This window comes from Schistocerca serialis, chromosome 2 (assembly GCF_023864345.2).
Source record: "Schistocerca serialis cubense isolate TAMUIC-IGC-003099 chromosome 2, iqSchSeri2.2, whole genome shotgun sequence".
Taxonomy (NCBI): domain Eukaryota; kingdom Metazoa; phylum Arthropoda; class Insecta; order Orthoptera; family Acrididae; genus Schistocerca; species Schistocerca serialis.
The window spans coordinates 1,110,712,640-1,110,732,678 of record NC_064639.1 but is presented as its reverse complement, the minus strand read 5'-3'; the positions used below and the strand labels follow the sequence as shown (position 1 = coordinate 1,110,732,678).

Below are 20,039 nucleotides of genomic sequence, written 5' to 3'. Positions count from 1 at the left end.
CAATTGAGACTGCGATCATATCATTTAATTGCAATTATAATGATAAAACATGTATGTGACCGGTTTTCTAGAATGATCCATGTATGCATGGCCTGTGGTGGGAATGATTCACGATTCCTGTTAACGGCAGCAGCCGTCCGAATGCGGAGGCCTGTTGGAGTGTAGGATTGTATCTGAGTTAACTTTGCCATCCTCTAGATGACTGAATAGCGTTACAACACCGACATCGGTATTCGAGAGTGGAAATATCAATTACCTCTATTTGTTTCTAGTTACTCAGTGGTTTACAGCATGCTGCACCTCATTAAAGTTTGGGGTTTGTAGAGAAATAATTTCCAGTCTATACCTTGTGAATTATGTTGCGCTAGAGATCGGTAGGACGCTGTCTAGTGCTTGATATCGAGAAGTACCGCGAAAATGGTATAATATTATGGCGACCCATGCGAAAATAAGTGTGTTCTTGTAATCCCTGCGTCTGTAGATGTGTGTGGAAAAGCGAGCAAGCAAGGAAGCAGGTTCGGAGCAGAAACAATAACGCGTTTGTGCCAAGGGGAAACGATCCCAAATTAGTAGAACAGTTCTGAGAGCGACTTTGCTGAGGTCGTAGATGCCCTAGTGCTGAGAGGAGTATATATACAGTACTGTCCGTCTTTGCAGTATATATATGAATGATGTAAAAGGGATGATTTTGTATGGTGGAGGATATGAATTGTATGTTTACTACATTGACACGGTAGGTGATGATATATTGCTGAGTTGGTGATCGGTTTCGCAGACTAATATTCAAGCTCCTGTCCTTGGTCGGGGAGCAGTGTAACTAAGTAAGACTCTTTCTATGTTTAACGATATGTATGGCACTTTGTTAGCTTAGTTGCCTTTGCAATATGTTGATCAGTGTGAAATAGTTTATTGCCAGTGAATGTCTCATCTGCAGAAAGAAAAAAGGCTGACGGTACTTCGATAATGTCGTTATCAGTAAATCGGCAGGTAAATTCGATAAGATCTAATCATAATGCTAGATTTATTCACATCCTTTATGCTGTGATATAGGAGCCTCTACACAGCGGAGGGAATGTTTGTGCATGTTGAAAGCAGGAAAGGTAGCACGTGATGGACTGGGTACCACGACAGGTCTGCGATGAAGACTGCGTTCGGCGCTATTTTCGTAAACAGGTTCTGTTAGGGCAATAATTTCCGTGCATACAAGCTGAGACATCAACAAAGCGAGTGTTAACTATTTCTGGGACACTATACAATTCCTGAGGTGTCGACTTGGCTGTTATTTTTTACAAAGCCATGTTATGTAAGAGCAACATTGAGAATCTTTTAGATGGCGAGTCACCACATGGACTTTCAGGGCGAAGTGTCAGCGATGCTGGTGTGGGTACGCATGACTGGACATAGCTTACATGTTCCATTAGGGGGAAAGCACTCTGTGCTATTTTGTCATCAGTGGTAAAGACAAGTGCTGCCTGGAGGTGTCTCACATATGAGACAGCCGTGAGCATACCTTGGAGTTCTGTGACATTGGTATAACATAGACTGTTCACTAAAAAATGGAGGCAACTTTGACCTGCGTCCGGTGGTGGCTCGCGGCTGTATGCGCCCAAGGTGCATCTGCACCGGTGTCTAGGTGAACACGAATTTCGATAGGAACTTGTCAGGTGTCAAGTATGAAAGGGATGTCTCTGTCTCATGCTTGAGGGCAGTTGTGCGTCGTTTGACAGCTGACAGCCACGTCACTTCATGAGGGCTGCCTTTAACCTCCTGTGCAGTCCAGTGGCATGCATTGATTGCATTATTTTGCGATTGGGCCTGTAGACTGTGCTATGCGTTATTTGGACAGTTTATGAGATGATTCTGTGTCTGCACATCTGTGTACTGCATTATTTAGGAGCAGTTTGCAGGTATGTATTGAAATTATTTCGGTAAATTAAGAGTCGTTTGCGTGTCTGCAGACTGTGTATCATGACCCCAAGCACATCAGGGCGAGTGTTTTGTGTCAGTGTGATAAATATACCCCATCCCTAAATAAAATGTTGCCAAATAAATAGAGTACACTTCTTCCTTACTCTACCCATCAGCCCAGCGCAGGCTGAGTCGTTTTTTCGCCTCTTTCCCCCACCCCAGACCGCCATCTTGGATTATGTCATAGGAGGGATGACAGCACCCTCTGGTGGCAGTATTGTGTACTAGGTCAGTTGGAGTATAGATCTCATGGTGGAGACACTGCCTGCAAAATAAAAACTCACATTCAGCACAGGCAGAGTCATCGTCCTTTCATTTACCCCCACCATCTTGGGTTATATCATGGAATGGACGATAGCACTCTATGGTGGTGGTACTAAGTACTAGGTCCAGACCTTGTGGTGAACATACTGTTTGACACCATCTTGGATAACAGTACATGAGTCATCACCTGATGTCATGGCCGCCATCTTTGACGACAGTGCCCTCTGGTGGTGGTCTAGTGTACTAGGTCAGTTAGAGTATGGACCTCATGGCAAACACACTGGATGGTGGTGCTGCCTCTAATTGTTTAAATAAAGACTGGTGCATGATTTCAACAGTTGACAATTAGCAAACATGTTTGCAGAGTCTTTTAGATGGATTATTATTGTGACAATTTAAGACTAGTTTGGCTCTGTGGACGTAAATGTATTCCATTATTTACGAGTGGTTTACATGTCTGTAGACCGTGCAGTGCGTTATTTTTGACAGTTTACAATAAGCAAGTGTGTGTGTAGAGTATTATACATGAGTTATGTAGGAATAGTTTGCCGGTCTGTATGCTGTGGGGCATGTCAGAGCGTGTGTTTTGTATTTTCTTAGGTTGGCAGAGAAATCCTGAGTGACCTTTCTGTACTGCCAAAATACAAACTTGACACCAGTTCCTAGAAAGAGGTGGTGTTCAGGTGATTTTGGTTAGCGGAGGTAGGCCAAGTGTCCTTTCTTTCATGCCATTTTTTTAGCTTAGTATTCAAACTTGGCGCCAGTTCACAGGAAGAGGTGGCGGTTGGATAACGTAGGTTAGTGGAGGTAGCCCAAGTGACCTTCTTCCTGCCAAAATTCAAGCTTGCCGCCATAATCCGCCATCTTGAATGACGTCACAGCCACCATCGTGGATGACGTCATGTGCTGTTGCCAAGTCTACACGCCGCCATCTTGGATGATGTCATAGTCGCCATCTTGGATACATCTGGCAACAATGCAGAGTGGGGTGGTATGAATGTTGCCCCACTACTAATATTGACATTCATTCGTTGTTGCAAGAAAAACTGTTTTCGTTCAGGTATTTGACCACCCTAATAGTGTTATTGTTATTTCACTATTTAAGAAATATTTGTCTGTCTCAAATGATTCAACCTCACATTGTATTAAACACGTGTCGAAGAATATGTATTCTCTCTTGTTAAATAAACGTTGTTCTACCAAATTTTGTCTGTCGAACAAGACACAATAATTCTTTCCATTTTGACCAATGGAGTATCGACATAAGAGAGGAAATTACTGTCTCCAATGTGTGTGGGGGCTGGAAGTGACAGCCATCATCATTATCACTGCTCATGTCTTCAAACAAGACACAGTAATTCTTCCCATTTTGATCAATGGAGTATCAACATAAGAGAGGAAATCACTGTCTCCAATGCACGTGGAGACTGAATGCCAGCCATTGTCATCATCTTCATCATCATCAGTACTCATGTAATCACATGAAAACTGCCTCACATGTATAACTGAAACATTTTAAGCTTTGAGATGACTGACAGAACAGCAGTTTGTGATTCTGGTGGTTTGTCTGCTTACGAGCAGTCTATAATACAAGAGACTCCAATAACACGTCAGTGAGAACACTATATGTCTATTCCGTCAGTTTTCGAGCTTGCAGCGTGATGATGCCGACATTTCTGCTGACAACCACTCAGTTTTCTTGATGTGAATTGACACTGGAGATTGATCCATCACTTAACTTCTCGAGAGTACTTTAGTCTTGTTTATTCGTAGTATAGGCATCCGAAGTGCTTTGCCTAGTTATTGCTCTGATTTCTTGTTATTTGTTCTTATCAGATGGGCTCTTGTATCAATCAGTTTCACGCAAATTCTTTTAGTGCGTGCATTTAAACTCTCAACAGGTCCGGCTACCAATTCGTAGGTTGCTACTGAACCTGAATATCGAGACTGGCGATTAGTCTGTTCTAAGACTGCTGCGCCAACACACAGAATTTGAGAGCAATCTGTTTAAAGCGATCGCTAAGCGTTGGGATGCCTGATAGCTAGTGGAGCTCCTGTGTATGGCAGCGCCTCGGAAGCTGCACAGCAAGTGCAAGTGCTCAGTTCTGTATTTTCTGTCGTTTTCCGATGAGTATGGTACCAGCTTTGCCCCATACCGCAGAGGCATATTCTGGGACACGTTGCTGACATTGTATCGGAAATTGGCACGGTGGTGCATGCGCGTAAGTTTTCACTACATAAATACCTCCCGTCAAGTTTAGCACCCTCTGTCTAATATTTCCCCATCTACAGAGCACAGACGCATGGGAAATACTGAGTTCAAATTCGTTTATAATGATAAAACTGACTGTCATAGGCTGTGTCATTAGGGTTAACATTTTGTCTTTCTGATGATATCACAAAAATCACCGGCTCCCAAGCCTTATCAAACAGCAAGACGCCGTCGCAATTAATAAGGTCTTCCCCATATTCCTTAATAACTGAATCCCAGAAGAATCTCGTTGTGATGAAAATTTTCATGGCAGAGTAATCTATAGAATGTTTGTAGACATACGATGTTCGGCAATTGTTGACTTACTGGGCTGCAAAATGCGAGTGAGGCGATAATGTTCCACATAGCTTTTATAAACTGTGCGTGTGGTCTGACCAATGTAGGTTTTGACACACTGACATGGTGTTCAGTAGAGTTCAGCCCTCCGCAAGCCAAGATCGTCCTTCGCCGCAGCGAGTAGAGAACAGGTTTTTATAGGACATTTTCTGAATTATTCTGCCACAGAAGTCTTGGCCACAACGAAATACTTTTGGGATTCAGTTATTGAGGAATCCTTCGCAGAAAATCTTATTAATCGTAACTCTGGCTTTCTATTTGACAAGGCTTGGGATCCGTTAATGTCTCTATCTTCAGAAAGATAAAATTTTACGCCTAATGACACGTCCTCCGACTGTTAATGTTATCGATATGATAACTGAATTTTAACCCCGCAGGCTAGCAGTTCGACAGAGTGCATCTACGCAATTTCACCGTTGCGCCTGTGCCTGCGCGCCACAGGTGGAACAGTATTCTACAGAGGGCACTAAATTAGACAGAGGGCGGTCATGCAGGGGCAAATTATGCACATGTGCCGCCGCGCCAATTTTCAGTAAGGAGTTAGTGACATACACCAACAATCTCCAGCGTGAACTCACATGAAGATGGCTTAACGGCTGTCCGAAGAAATGTTGTAGCAAGAATTGGATGAAGCAATATTAAATTAAGATCACTCTTTAACATACAATTTCAGTGACCGAATAATTAGACATAAAAACTTGAAGTTGTTATGAAGTGAACCTTTTTTTTTTTTTTTTTTTTTTTAAATTCAACATACCACTCCATAAGAGTAGGCATACATTTGAAGTTGTTATGAAGTGACCCGTTTTTTTTTTTTTTTAAATTCAACATACCACTCCATAAGAGTAGGCATACATTAGTCACGAATGTAGTGTACATCAGCTGTGTTTACACCATTCTGTGATATGAACGACACCACAGTGCTATGAAGCTATAGTGCTATCGAACCGTAAACAATGCTACAGAATGATAATCTTATGATATACTATATTGTTCACTGAAATTACATATTCACTTACCTTTGCTTCCATCAAAAGATTTCATCGCAGCCCCCACTGCTGTCTCAAGCTGTATAACAGGGAGTCCATTTGACATCTTCTTTTTATTAACAATGACTTCCATTTCTAGCCACTTTTCTTCCACATTTCGTTTCACAGCTGAACGAAAGAAATATATTTTTATTATAAACACTTTAAAAATTCAAAGAGTCTGTACTACTGGTCTCCAACTGGAGCTAGCACCACCTGTTGTACTTGTTAATTTTAACGAGTTATCATGTATTTACATGGTTACATTTTGCAATGTGACTTTACTTCTTATTAGCACCTGTAAGGCAACTGACTATCAATAACATCATCAACTTGCTTTATTCTCTTTTCATTGTATGTTGTTACAGTTCCTCCCTGATAAAAGTAACGCTGACAATTGCTAACCTGGATGTAATTAGTGCCGGAGTAAAGTATGTTTACTTTTATTGCCCTTTTGGTATCAAACACAATGACTATCATTATAATCACCATTTTTCTTTATGGAATTATCTGTTAGATTCCTGATGATGAGCATGTCCTGAAAGCCAATTGCATAATAAATGATTTACATTCTGCACAAAGATGTTGTTTTGGAAAATATCATTTAGGACAAGGGTTAGTTTTGCTGCAGACGTATTATGACGTTATAGTGTACTTGTCCAGATCTTTGGTGTGATATCACAGATATAGTTTTAGGTGTCAGATACTTTCCAACAATTGTTTGTGATGATATCTGCACTAAAAGTAATTTATCAGCGGATTTATGTTCATCTCCGACCATGTGTTACCTGTGAGTGAGTTTACATCTTACATCAAAGTATCTCAGCTGAGTGTGTTTATATATCGTGGTCAGCAGTTAGCGCTTGAAGCAGATCTGAAAACCAAGTAATGATAAATTTCTTTGTGAACTGTAGTCAGTTATCAACACTGATAACAATTGATTAATTTAATGTAAATTTTGGTGTATTCTGCACAAAAGTGTGATATATAGGGGCCCATAATCAGTTAAAACTAGTTTCATGCTCAAATACTAATAATTATGTGATTAAAAGGATGTTGTATATGTAAGATGTCAATCATATAAGTAGTTAAGTTTACCATATACCAGGTGGCTATAATTTAACTGACGATGCTCCGAGCCGGACGAAGTGGCCGAGCGGTTCTAGGCGCTACAGTCTGGAGCCCTGCGGCCGCTACGGTCGCAGGTTCGAATCCTGCCTCGGGCATGGATGTGTGTGATGTCGTTAGGTTAGTTAGGTTTAAGTAGTTCTAAGTTCTAGTGGACTGATGACCACAGCAGTTAAGTCCCATAGTGCTCAGAGCCATTTGAACCATTTGAACGATGCTCCGAGTGCTGCAGTGAGGGCTGTATACATCACAATACAGTAAATAACGTGTGGCTAAGGCCTCCCGTCGGGTAGACCATTCGCCTGGTGCAAGTCTTTTGAGTTGACGCCACTTCGGCGACTTGCATGTCGATGAGGATGAGATGATGATGGTTAGGACAACACAACACACTGAAACACCGTAGCTATGTTCATTAATCGATGTGCTCAGGGAGAATGCTGAAAAAATAATAGTTCTGCTTTCCATCACCAGGAGAAATTATGACACAATAAGCAGTGAGAATATGGTGTGGGTGCAGGAAAAGGGAAGGAGCGATAAAAACATGATAATGATGGTTCTGGCCTGTTTAGTAGGATATGCTCACAAGTTACATCATCTGTTCCATATGGTCTCCCAACTCAACAACATACTCCATATGTAACATAATATGGTTGACAGTTCTCTGTTGGTCCATCATGGACAGGAGACGTCGGCTGGTTAAGTAACTGTCAATGTCAATGAAATTCACCAGCAGCCATGTATCTTAAAATGTTATTTTATTTTATTTTGAAGGCTACCAGTTTCAGCATTTCAATGGCCCTTCATTCGAAGACTTGATAGTAACCTAGGTTGCTATCAAGTCTTCAAATGAAGCAATAGTGTAATGACTCAATTCACGACATCCAGAGATTTATGGCTGTGTGTGACATGTTCATTTATTTGGAGAGATGCATATGGGCTCTGAAGATGGCCTAGTGAAATGGTGAAACTGGCAGCCTTCAGAATAAAATAACATCTTAAGATACAAGGCTGTTGGAGGACTTCACTGACACTGACAGCAGCTGGCAGTTGGTCGCAGCATATCCAGTATAACCAGAGCGGTATGTCGTCGTACACTATCCTTCAGATCAGGAAGTATCTGGATACATATATCTGTGTGTGTGTGTATGTGTGTGTGTGTGTGTGTGTGTGTGGTTTGAGGTTTTCGGGCGCTAAACAGCGTGGTCATCAGCGCCCAAACGCATAGAAACAGGAACACATGCAGTGAAGGGACGAAAACGGACAGCGAACAAGGAGAACGGCTAAAAGACACAGACCTGACGCAGTTACAAATCCTCGCATACAGAGGCAAACCAAGAGGAGAAGAAACGCACTAAAAAAAGAAAGGAAACACAAGGAAAAGAGAACAGAAATCGAAGTGAAACAAGTAGGTAATCGTGACTGGCGGACCTCTTACCTAAAGCCTGGGTGAGCCAGTCACCCAGCAGCACATTAAAATCCTCTCCCTAAAATCCGAGGCAACAAATTGGACAGGACACAAAACCGTAAGACCTTAACCACAGTCGTTGCGTCGTCTTGCAAAATAGAGGGCAAATCCGGTGGCAAGGAAACCACCGCCCTCTGGTCAGAGAATAAAGGACAGTCAAGTAAAATGTGGGGGACAGTAATCTGGACACCACAAGCACTGCAGATTGGGGGGTCCTCCCGCCGGAGTAAAAAACCGTGCGTTAAGGGACTGTGCCCGATGCGGAGGCGAGTGAGGAGACCTCATCCCGCCTGCATGACTGCGTGGTGGCCTTGACCAGACGCTAGATAAGATCTTTCAGATATCCTCACAACCAGAAATCAAATGGATTAAGGTGGGGATTTGCAAGGCCACACATCTTGAAATTTCCTAAAGATGATGTGGTAGTTACCAAAGATTTCTTGAAGCAAATCTTTCACCTGGCAAGCTGCATGTGGTGTTGCCCCATCTTGCGTGGAAATAGTGGTGTGGACGTAATACCGTTCCTCCAACAAAGTCCTTACAACATGCAGACGTCACTATATGCCCAAGAGGTGGCATCTCCTCGACGTAAACGGACCGAGAATGAAGGAGAGCTAGTGAAACCACACTACACAGTCACATAAGCTGAGTGCAATGAATGTTCCAGCAAAACATGTGGCCGAGCAGAATCCCACAGTTCTCTGCATTCAAGGCACTATGGAGAGTAAAATGTGCCTTGTTCATCCAAGAAAATTCCCCAGCCACGCCAGCCATTTCCACGCATGACAAAAAACGAAGGGCAAAATCACGGCGTTGTAGCCTGTCCTAGGGCTTCATGTGGTGCACATTCTGTGAATCTTGTAGGTACAGCAGTGTCACATGCACTTCAAAAACTTTTGAACCGTTAACCAGGGGAGAGACAATTCCCATGACACAGCTGAAGCACAAGCTGCATAACTTGAGACATGTGCTGCAACTTCATTAACAACCGCCAAGGGAATGGGCCGCCTCCTTATGCCTGCTGCACCATCTAATTCGCCTAGCCCATTTACTGACATGAAGCCTCTTAGTAGCTGCTTCTATCGGCTATATTTCCAAAGTGCAAAGTTTACTGGCAGTGCATGGTCTTCCTTCTTAATAGGCATTGTGATTCATATGGAAAACTTCAACCTTGTGGAAAACTTCAACCTTGTAAACCTTTAATACCAACAGTCACTTCACGAAAGAAATCAACATGTGTCGCCAAGAAATAAGCAGCATACTGATGTCAAAACAGGGAACATTCACATTCTGACTGCTTACAGTGCCATATTTTCACCTGGTGGTAGAAAATGAAAGTATTATTTTTTTCAGCATATTCCGCATACGATTAATGAACATATTTACGATGTTTCAGTGCCCTGCAATGTGTATAGCCCACACTGCTGCACTCGGAACACTGTTGGGTTAATTGTAACCACCTAGTATTATAATTATATTATTTATGGCAAACACAGCGAAATTTATGACATTTCAAAGTTAATTGCAATTAACAACAGATCAAACACATTTTAAACTATCGCTATTCTGTCATGAAAGATATCACATGCAAATCAACAGAGCAGTTTACACACGTTGTCGTAGTTTTTCTATGGCCGAGTCTGCAGCAGGTTTGTCTGTCTTGATCAATCACCCAATGATTTATTTTGTCGTATCTGGAATCTTAATGCTCTCTTTTCACTACCTCCCTTTAGACTTGCATTCTTGGAAATTTGTTTCCAGAATGGAAATTACGAAATGGTGATGTAATCCAAGATGATCCAGTTTCTCATAACCATAAAGTCTCTGTAACTGCCACGCATTTTGTTCAGCTGCATCAACGTTATGCGCTATAAAACTGCAGTCCCATTTTTTCCCTCTGATGGATGTCCTGTAGAGGTTTCTGTTTTGATCAGACCGATTAGCTCCACCCGTGTTTCCATTATAAAGATGAATCATTTGAGGTTGTTTGATAGCTATTCCTTTCTTCTCACTCTGTGAAAATCGTTTCACTGTGTGTATTAGCTTTACAGGTGTAGAGTTGAAACCTATTGTGACTACACTATAGCCATTCCATCTTGCAACTACCATATTGCTAGATTCGTTACTTTTGAAATCAATAGTTCATCTCCTTATTGTCCAGTGGGGGACATTTAGCGATCCAGTTTTGTCTAAATTGTACCTGTACCTTGGATTCCTTTATCACATACTTCAGTAAGAAGGGGGAACGATGAGAAGTCATTATCAAAAAAAGGTGACAAGAGTATTTTCCCCATCTCAATAACAAATCAGCATACTGAAGAACAACACTTGCTCCTAAGCCCAAGCATCTGTAGTTCTCTGGTAGAGTAGTGCTCGAACCTTGACATGATCCATGTGTACAATGTATCCAGTCTTTGCAGCTCCAGCCCAAATTTTATAGCTATACAGTATTGGTTTTCCTCTAATGAACTGCTTGTACCCTCATTTATCGAAGTAAGGCACCACTGATTCATCAATTACTATGTTTTGCTTCTGCGCTGGGTAAAGGGACACCTGGAAAGCCTGTGATCGACAGATCAGTTTCTGAAACACTGTGTTAACAGAACATTAAGATGAGGGAAACATGCCATTCAATAATTGTAGTTTGCATCAGAATAGTATTTATTAACATCTTAAGTGAAGTGCCCTTACAGGTCCTTCACATCAATAGAATTTTTATTGTATGTTTCACCTGAGTGATTTTGCTCACATGACAGCTTATTGCATAACAATCTATCATATAAGTCTGCACATTAAATGCTTAAATTACACTTGAGGGTCATTGCATTGGTGAGTGTATTATCTAAAACATTTGTTTTATAACATGAACAATAATGATTCATTATTGAAAACACATGCTCAATTCCTGCACAGAGCAAGTTCTTCAGTTTCAGGCAGAAAAATTTACTTTTAATGCATTTTTACTTTAGCACTTTAAATATCCCAATTAACAATTTAAATGTCCCAACCCACCTATCATGCTCTTCTTTCTTGGAAACAATCCAACAATTTAATTTTTGAGCTACAATCGGTTTGACAATACAATATCATCAGCAGTTCTGTACTATCAATTTCTACATCACCTTCTTTCTGAATTAATGGTACACTTCATTCTACATCACTCCACTGTAGCTCCTTTATCAAACTCGAGCAGTGAAGTGAATTATAACTGGAAAACTACTTCTCCCATGAAACCAAATATTCAAGTGCTACATTCAAGAATGCATGAACATCAAAATAAAACCTACCATGCAAGGGTTGATCACTGTCACACAGTTCCTTCAATACAGATTTAAACTCAAAACTCACAATTATTTTATTTCCTGTTTTTTATCTTTGTTGTGAGAAGTTCATAACAAGATATTGCCTCCGCAAGCAGGCATATTTTGCTTTTCAATTGCTCAAATGCATGTTTCAAAAAGATTGATCTGACTATGAGGAAACCACAACCATAATTCAGATTCCTTATTGTGGAAACATGGGTGCAATGATAAAGAGCAACGTGATTCATGGAGAAAAAACGATTTTAGAGCAGGTTATAAATTCAAGAATGGGAAGAAATGCCAATGATCTTGCACTGCTGCGACCGAACAATTCATGGTAAGTGGCATATACAAAATCAATGAAATTTGAGTCTGCCTGCCATTACAGTATAAATACGAAAATACTTTTAAATATTACAAATAATATTCTGTATATCAAAAAGCAACTTTCCAATGGCTGTTTCCACACTGTTGTGAATGACATGCACCTTGCAATTCACACCTACAAGATAATTCATATCAAGGCTTTCTTGTAATTTATCAAAAACATTTTCTCTGCCACTTCCGTTGTCTCCATCAAACATCCGTTCATACTGTCAGCAGATAAACACACGAACTTCGATTCTAGGCAGTGGTCACACAACTAATGTCACATTTTACGATATTACATTAGAAGATGCATTTTCAATAGAAATAACCTGCAATACTTTTTATGCACCCCACATTCTGAAATGAAATACGTTTTTAACTAATGCTGCAAGAAAGTTTGTTGATTTTTGATTACTGGTATCAATGGATAAACTACAGGGTCAAGATCATCTTTATGAAGTTGTTTGCACAAAGATGATAGTTCGTTATTAACAATAGCTTCAGCTTTGGTTTGTTTAAAACCAAAATTTACGTCATGAGTTTTAAATTACATTCGTCAAGCAATCCATGAAACTGTAGCTTTGATTATGACACATGGTATGGTATGCAGAAGCTCCATCAGCTGCACCCAATGTAGTTTCTTGATCTCCTGGAATTTCACAAATTACACTTTTGCTACATACACATTTATGTGATCCTGGATACCAAAGAATTTGATTTCATTATAGCCTATTAATAAATCATGTTAGTGCTGGCATTTCATATTTTTAATTTATGTTTCATACAATGTAAGCAGGATTTATTAGGATTTGTGAAACAAACTTACCTACTATTTCTTTGATGAAGAAGTCATTGATTTTCGAAGACAGCAGCTTATATTTGACTGATATATATTGAATTTAATTCCATCATGTGCAACTGAAAATGTGGCATGACAGTAGAAGTCATACCTTCATCTCTTCAAGCAAAGAATATTCTCCCTTTAAGTTGGAAGGAAAGGTGCTTTCGCATTGAGGCATAATAGCTTAGTTCTTGCAAATAACAACACAACACATTAGTTGCCAAGACTAGCCTAAGCCAACTTCGTCTGTCTTCATTGTTCAAAGAACGTGCAAAAATGATGGTGACAATAAGTGAGGTAAGAGCTGATCCAGCATTTCTCATGACAAGACAAAAATTCTGGAGATATGGACACATGTACAAAAAAATATGACAGTCTCATTAGCGTACACAGGCACAGCTGAGTATGTCAGTTAACTGCCTCACCTTAGTGTACCTGCCTGACTTATTTTGATTGTCACTGTCACATACATGTAAGCTGAATATTATGAATTTGAAACTATCGCAGGAAAGAGCCACTGCAACAAGTTTATTATGGCAATTTGATCTTGTATCCCTGTACATATTCCACCTCTGAGTGTGTCAGTTAACTGCCTCACCTTAGTGTACCTGCCTAACTTATTTAGATTGTCACTGTCACATACATGTAAGCTGAACATTATGAATTTAAAACTATCGCGGGAAAGAGCCACTGCAAAAGTTTATTATGGCAATTTGATCTTGTTTCCCAGTACATACTCCACCTCAGTACTTCAATACAACCGCTAAGTAGAAGTATAGCAATAAATAATGTCATTTCAATTGCAGTCACATCACACCATCTGTTACGTTTGGTAGCATATGTCTGTGACTGTAACATTGATATCAATAACATTATCGTCATCAAGAAATGACCACAATATTTGCAAAGGGCTTACGTTGTTGTGAATAAAATATTGTTGAGACATTTCATTATAGCACTCTGTATGATCGCATTTTTCCTCTTTGCATTATCATTTTCATCCTATCTACCTTCCCCTGCTCCTATCTTTTCTCCTCTTGCTCCCACTCTTCCAGTATATTCACTTTCAATACCTAGTTCTACTTCTGTTTCAGTTCGTAGTCGACTTCCCTTAAATTACCTGAACCTGCTATATTTTCATCGTCTGAATCTTCATCAATCACAAGGCCAGATTTTGTAGGAAAAATTAGGTGGTAGGTACCAGGTCACAAACTTTTTCCAGCCAAGAGAAATGTCTTAGCCAGGTGGTAGATGATATAGGTTCCTTGTGCAAGGGTTTCTCAAAGAAGGATCATGTGGTGATAGTGGGAAACAGTATTGATAGGGATCAGGGCTACAGTATTGTGTGTGACCTGGTGAAAACAGCCTCTGCAGTGACCAATACCAATGTTGGGCTGGTGCTTGCTTTCATGTGGCATGATCAGCCCCAGTTGAACCGCTCTGTCAGGAGGGTAAATATGGAGTTGGATCAATTGCGTTGGGTGGCCACTCTGTCAGACATTGGATTGGTTCCTGTCAAGGCTAGGGGGGATTTCACAAGGCATGTCCTACACCTCAATAGGAAAGGGAAGGGTAAACTGGCAGGGTTGTTAGCGAAATCCATAAGGGGGTACATTAGAACTCATGGATGTACCTCTTTTTCAGACTAACATCAGTGCCCAATGAGAAGTTCAGGCAGGCAGGAGCTAAAGAGGTCCAAAACTCACAAGATTCTCACAACAGGAAAGTAAATAATAATGTTACCATATTTAACCAAAATATTGGTGGATTAAAGAAAAAAGTACATTCTCACAAAAGTAAAGTAAAAAATAATATTACCATTTTTCACCAAAATAATCCGGGATTGAAGAATAAAGTAGATGATCTCCTGGTTTGTTTAGATGACATTGAACCTGATAATCTGTCTGAGCATCACATAGTGTCTGATATGGAAAAGGTAAATATCAGTGGTTATAAACTAGCTGCACATATTAGTAGAGAGAATAAGGTGAGAGGAGGAGTTGCCATATTTGTCAAAAGCTATCACTGAGTAAAAAGCTTGGATACAAAAAAGTTTTGTCTAGAGCAACATATAGAAGCATGTGTCAGTCAACTTAAACTGAAGGAGGGCTCCTTTATAATTGTAACAGTCCATAGTTCCCCTTCAGGAAACTTTCATTTATTCCTGGAAAACTTGGATGCCATGTTGTGCTATCTGTCAGATAGGGGAAAGCAAATTATTATTTGTGGGGACTTCAATGTTGATTCACTGAAAGAGGGTAATAGGAAGAATGACCTGGAAGTCTTGCTCGGTTCTTTCAATTTTACATCTATCATTAGTTTTCCTACTTGGGTAGTAAAGGACAGCAGCACATTGATAGATACCATTTTTATAGACCAAGATAAGCTTAAAAACATAAATTCTTGTTCTGTTGAGAGTGGCCTTTCTGATCATGCTGCTCAGCTAGTTACAGTATACGACAAAGCTCCATTCAGTAATTCAAAAACTACCTTCCAAAGTTGTGCATTCAATTAATGACTCAACAATTAGAAATTTCAGAGAAAATCTTCAGCAGTTAGACTGGGATGACGTGTACAAGGAACCCAATGCTAATTTAAAATATAACGTATTTCATGACACACTTGTGAGAGAATTTGAAAACTGTTTCCCCAAGAAAGTAGTTAAATCTAATTATAAGAAACCATGCAAAAAACCTTGGCTTACTAAAGGAATAAAAATATCTTGTAACCACAAAAAGGAACTGTATCTAACAACAAGAAAGAGTAATGAACCTGAAACAGCCAAAAATTATAAAAACTACTGTGCTACATTAAAAAAGGTTATTAAAAGGTCCAGAAGCATGTGCATCATGTCTGAGATTAGTACCTCTGATAACAAAATCAAAACAATTTGGAATATTATTACAAGGGAGACAGGGCAGCCAAGAGTACAGGATGATGGCATTACCATCAATGCGAATGGAAACTTGACAAACAGCAAGCCAGAATCTGAAAACATTTGAATAATCATTTTTTAAATGTTATAGACAAAATAGAATCTAAATGTTCTTTAGAAGAAGCAAGGCAGTTAATGGAAGAGGCCTTACCCACACCATTTGATACAATTGAAATTCCACCCATCTCTCCTTCTGAAACTAAGAAGATAATAAACTCTCTCAAGAATAAAAGCTCACATGGAATTGATTGCATTTCCAGCAGGATAATAAAAGCTTGTTCCCAAGATATAAGTGTGATTCTTAGCCACATACGTAATGGCTCTCTGAAGCAGGGTATTTTCCCAGATAGACTGAAGCATGCCATTGTTAAACCACTGCATAAAAAAGGGGATACGTCTGATGACAACTACTACCAACCGATCTTTCTTCTGACTGCCTTATCCAAAATTCTTGAAAAAGTAATGTATTGTAGAGTATCTTCACACCTTTGTAAAAATAAAGTTTTAACAAAGTGTCAGTTTGGTTTCCAGAAGTGTTTTTCAACGGAAAATGCTATATATACTTTCACTAATGAAATATCAAATGCTCTGAGTAACTGTAAGTCACCCGTTGAGATTTTTTGTGATCTCTCAAAGGTTTTGATTGTGTAACTCATGGAATACTTCTAGATAAGCTCAAGTACTGTGGTATGAATGGGACAGCGCTCAAATGGTTTAAATCATACCAAACTGGAAGAGTGCAGAAAGTTGAAATACGCAGTTCACATAATATGCCAAAAAACTGGTGATTTCTCAAACTGGGGAACAATCAGGAATGGGGTGCCACAAGGTTCGGTCTTGGGTCCTCTGCTGTTCTTAATATATATTAATGACTTGCCATTCTATATTCACAAAGATGCAAAGCTGATACTTTTTGCCGATGATACAAGTATAGCTATCACACCCAACAGACAAGAATTAACCGGTGAAATTGTAAACAATCTTTTTGAGAAAATCATTAAGTGGTTCTCAGCAAATGGGCTCTCACTAAACTTTGACAAAACACAGTACATACAGTTCCACACAGTAAATGGATTGACACCGTTAATAAATATAGACTTCGATTAGAAATTGATGGCTAAGGTAGAATATTCAAAATTTCTAGGTGTATGCATTGATGGGGGGTTGAACTGGAAGAAACACAGTGAAGATGTGCAGAAACGTTTGAGTTCAGCTACTTATGCTATTAGGGTCATTGTAAATTTTGGCGATATACATCTCAGTAAATTAGCTTACCACACCTGTTTTCATTCTCTGCTTTCGTATGGCACCAAATTCTGGGGTAACTCATCATTGAGTGAAAGAGTGTTCATTGCACAAAAGTGTGTAATCAGAATAATTGCTGGAGTTCATCCAAGGTCATCCTGCAGACACTTCTTTAAAGAGCTAGAGATCTTCACTCTAGCCTCACAATATATACATTCACTTATGAGATTTGTTATTAACAATCCAAACGAATTCAAAAGTAATAGCAGTGTACATGGCTACAACATTAGGAGAAAGGGTGATCTTCACTACTCAAGGTTAAATCTAACTTTGGCTCAGAAGAGGGTAAATTACGCTGCCACGAAAGTCTTTGGTCACTTAGCTAATAGCATCAAAAGTCTGACAGATAGCCATATAGCATTTAAAAGGAAATTAAAAAATTTCTTAATGGCAACTCCTTCTACTCATTAAATGAATTTTTGGATATAGTAAGTGGGTAATTTCCCCAACCCCCACAAAAAAATTAAAGACATTAAGTGTCATGTAATATTTTGTGTAATGTAGTATCTTGTATAGACACCTTTTATTAACATGACACGTTCCACATTATTATGAAGCATCGTATTCATGATCTATGGAACAAGTACTAATCTAATCTAATCTACACAACAAACATTAGTGGAGTGGGATAAGGGGGGAGGGCGTGAAAGGCTATTAGTGAAACATGGCTGCTGGCACCCACGATCTAATTGTATTCATTGTTTTCAAGTCTTCTCAGAGCTTGATGGAGCCTGAAAGCCCTATATAAAAGATATAATAGTAAGTTATTATTTGTTATAAATAATCTCTTTTTGTGACTGATGTAATGTGTGTAAGGCAACATACAACATTGAGTACTGTGGATCATTGTTGATGTTATACTAGTTTTAGATCATAATATAAAAAACTATTTTGTACTCACGTTGTGGATATAAAACTACTAGTTGCAAATAAATATAATGCACATTACACACATTTTGATAGCATTCTCTATTATGTAAATTTTAGTTTTAAGATACCAAAGCTGAGGCTATTATTAATAATACATAGCCTCTTTGTGCAAACAACTTCTTGAAAATGATCTTGACCCTGTAGTTTATCCATTTTTCCAAGCACAGGAACATTGACACAACTTTCCAGTCAAAAATACAAATCATAAGATTCCGTTTGTTGATTCCAATTTAAATTTCTAACAATGGCTTGCAATAGGTACACACTGCTAACGAGACAGTCATATCACACAAAAGGATTATAAAGTAAATGAAGCTTAGTGTCCCGTACATAGGATATCGATAGTATCTGGGTTAATTATTTTAATAGTTTTCAACTGGTATTGTTTGTTGTTTCTTGTGGAACAACTGTAAAAAGAATTTTCGGAAAAGTTCGATCATAGTGTAGTGCTCAGTCTCACAGAGTGTACTAGAGAATATATGAAATTTGTGTTCTAAACAAATAATCATTTGAAGTATTTGTGGTAGTCATATGAATGGTTGATCAGTAGCGCTAACAGTAGCAGTTACATTCTGGCTATAGGATAAATTTTGAAATCGCAGTAGTTATTTCATAAAATTGTTTACTGTTGTAGCATAACTTAAGTAACATAGACATATAGTTTTTCAATAATTATAAAATTTTTACAATGAATGGGAAGTATGGACATTGTCATAAGTTTGTGATAGTGGGTTATGGAGTTAAATTTGTGAAAAGTATTTCCATTGGAAATGCACTGGGGAAGCCAGAGAGCATTCCATTGAGATCCTCAATTGGAATTGCAGAATATTTAGCAAAAATAAGTTAATAAAGGAACAGGAGCTTCAGATTTGTGCCACCCAGGTATAGTTATAAAATGCAATGGACAAACTACATAGGATAAGTAGGGAGAGGGGAACTGGGGAATGGACACTGGCAACTGATAAGATGCCTGCTAGGAGAAGTATATATTCAGGCTGTTTCACTTCATGCATCACCAAGAGATCTGACCAACTGTGAAGTTTATTGGAGAGGAGAATCTTGTAGTTGCAGGTGTATGAAACACGCAGCAGACTCCAACAGTCAGGTGTAAATACAAATATAAAGATGGTTCTGCTGTTAGATAGGTCTCACATGCTGGGAATAAGCACGAGGTCACCAGCACTGTGAAGCCTAGTGCAAGGTTGGCTGAGGTTACAGACGACATAGGGCAGTCATACAGGAATTTTACAAAAGAGGATCACATAGTGGATGGGAACTGGGGAACAGTCTTCATATGGACAGGTGATGAGCCAAACTGGTAGCACAAATGTGCACCTCACGTAGCCATTTAAGCATCACGACCAGGCGCGTATTCATAAGCTGTTAGGTGTATTAAAATGGAGCTTGAGAAGGCACCGAAGACAGTTAGTATGGCTCACATCGTAGTGGTGCCAGTTGAATCTATCAATATATCGGGTTTCATTATGCATGGCCTGCACCTCATTAGGTATGGTGGAAGGTTTTCTCATGTTTTCTGCCACTGTAAATAATTCGCGTTCACTGTACTGGGACAAAATTGGATGAGCGCGCTGCATGGGTCGTGAATAAGCTCCTTGACTCTATGACTAAGTGTATCTGTGGTTCGGTTGCTCGCCTGTCGGTTCTTCTTATTTGAGGCATATAGCATGCAGCTGAATTTTTAGGGAAAAAGATATTTGTGAATCTGTCAGAAATTATCTGGAATACTTTATTATGGAGATGAAAACTTGTTTGTAAAAATATGTTACTGATTCTACGGATGGAGAAGAGCTTTGGAGGAATATTTCAACGTAGCCAATGCAGGTGCGAGAACGAAATTTTTTCTTGCCAGAACTACTAATTGAGGGAAATCTTTGT

The 20,039-nt window shown here is 39.3% G+C and overlaps 1 protein-coding gene across 1 annotated transcript in view; it reads right to left on the bottom strand.

Annotated features, from left to right (window-relative positions):
- The window catches only part of LOC126456649 (UTP--glucose-1-phosphate uridylyltransferase-like), a 254,398-nt gene that overhangs the window by 30,013 nt on the left and 204,346 nt on the right, over positions 1-20,039 (bottom strand). Inside the window, exon 8 of the mRNA XM_050092392.1 lies at positions 5,860-5,997. Coding sequence (XP_049948349.1) covers positions 5,860-5,997 — 138 coding nt within the window. The remainder of the gene's footprint in view (positions 1-5,859; positions 5,998-20,039) is intronic.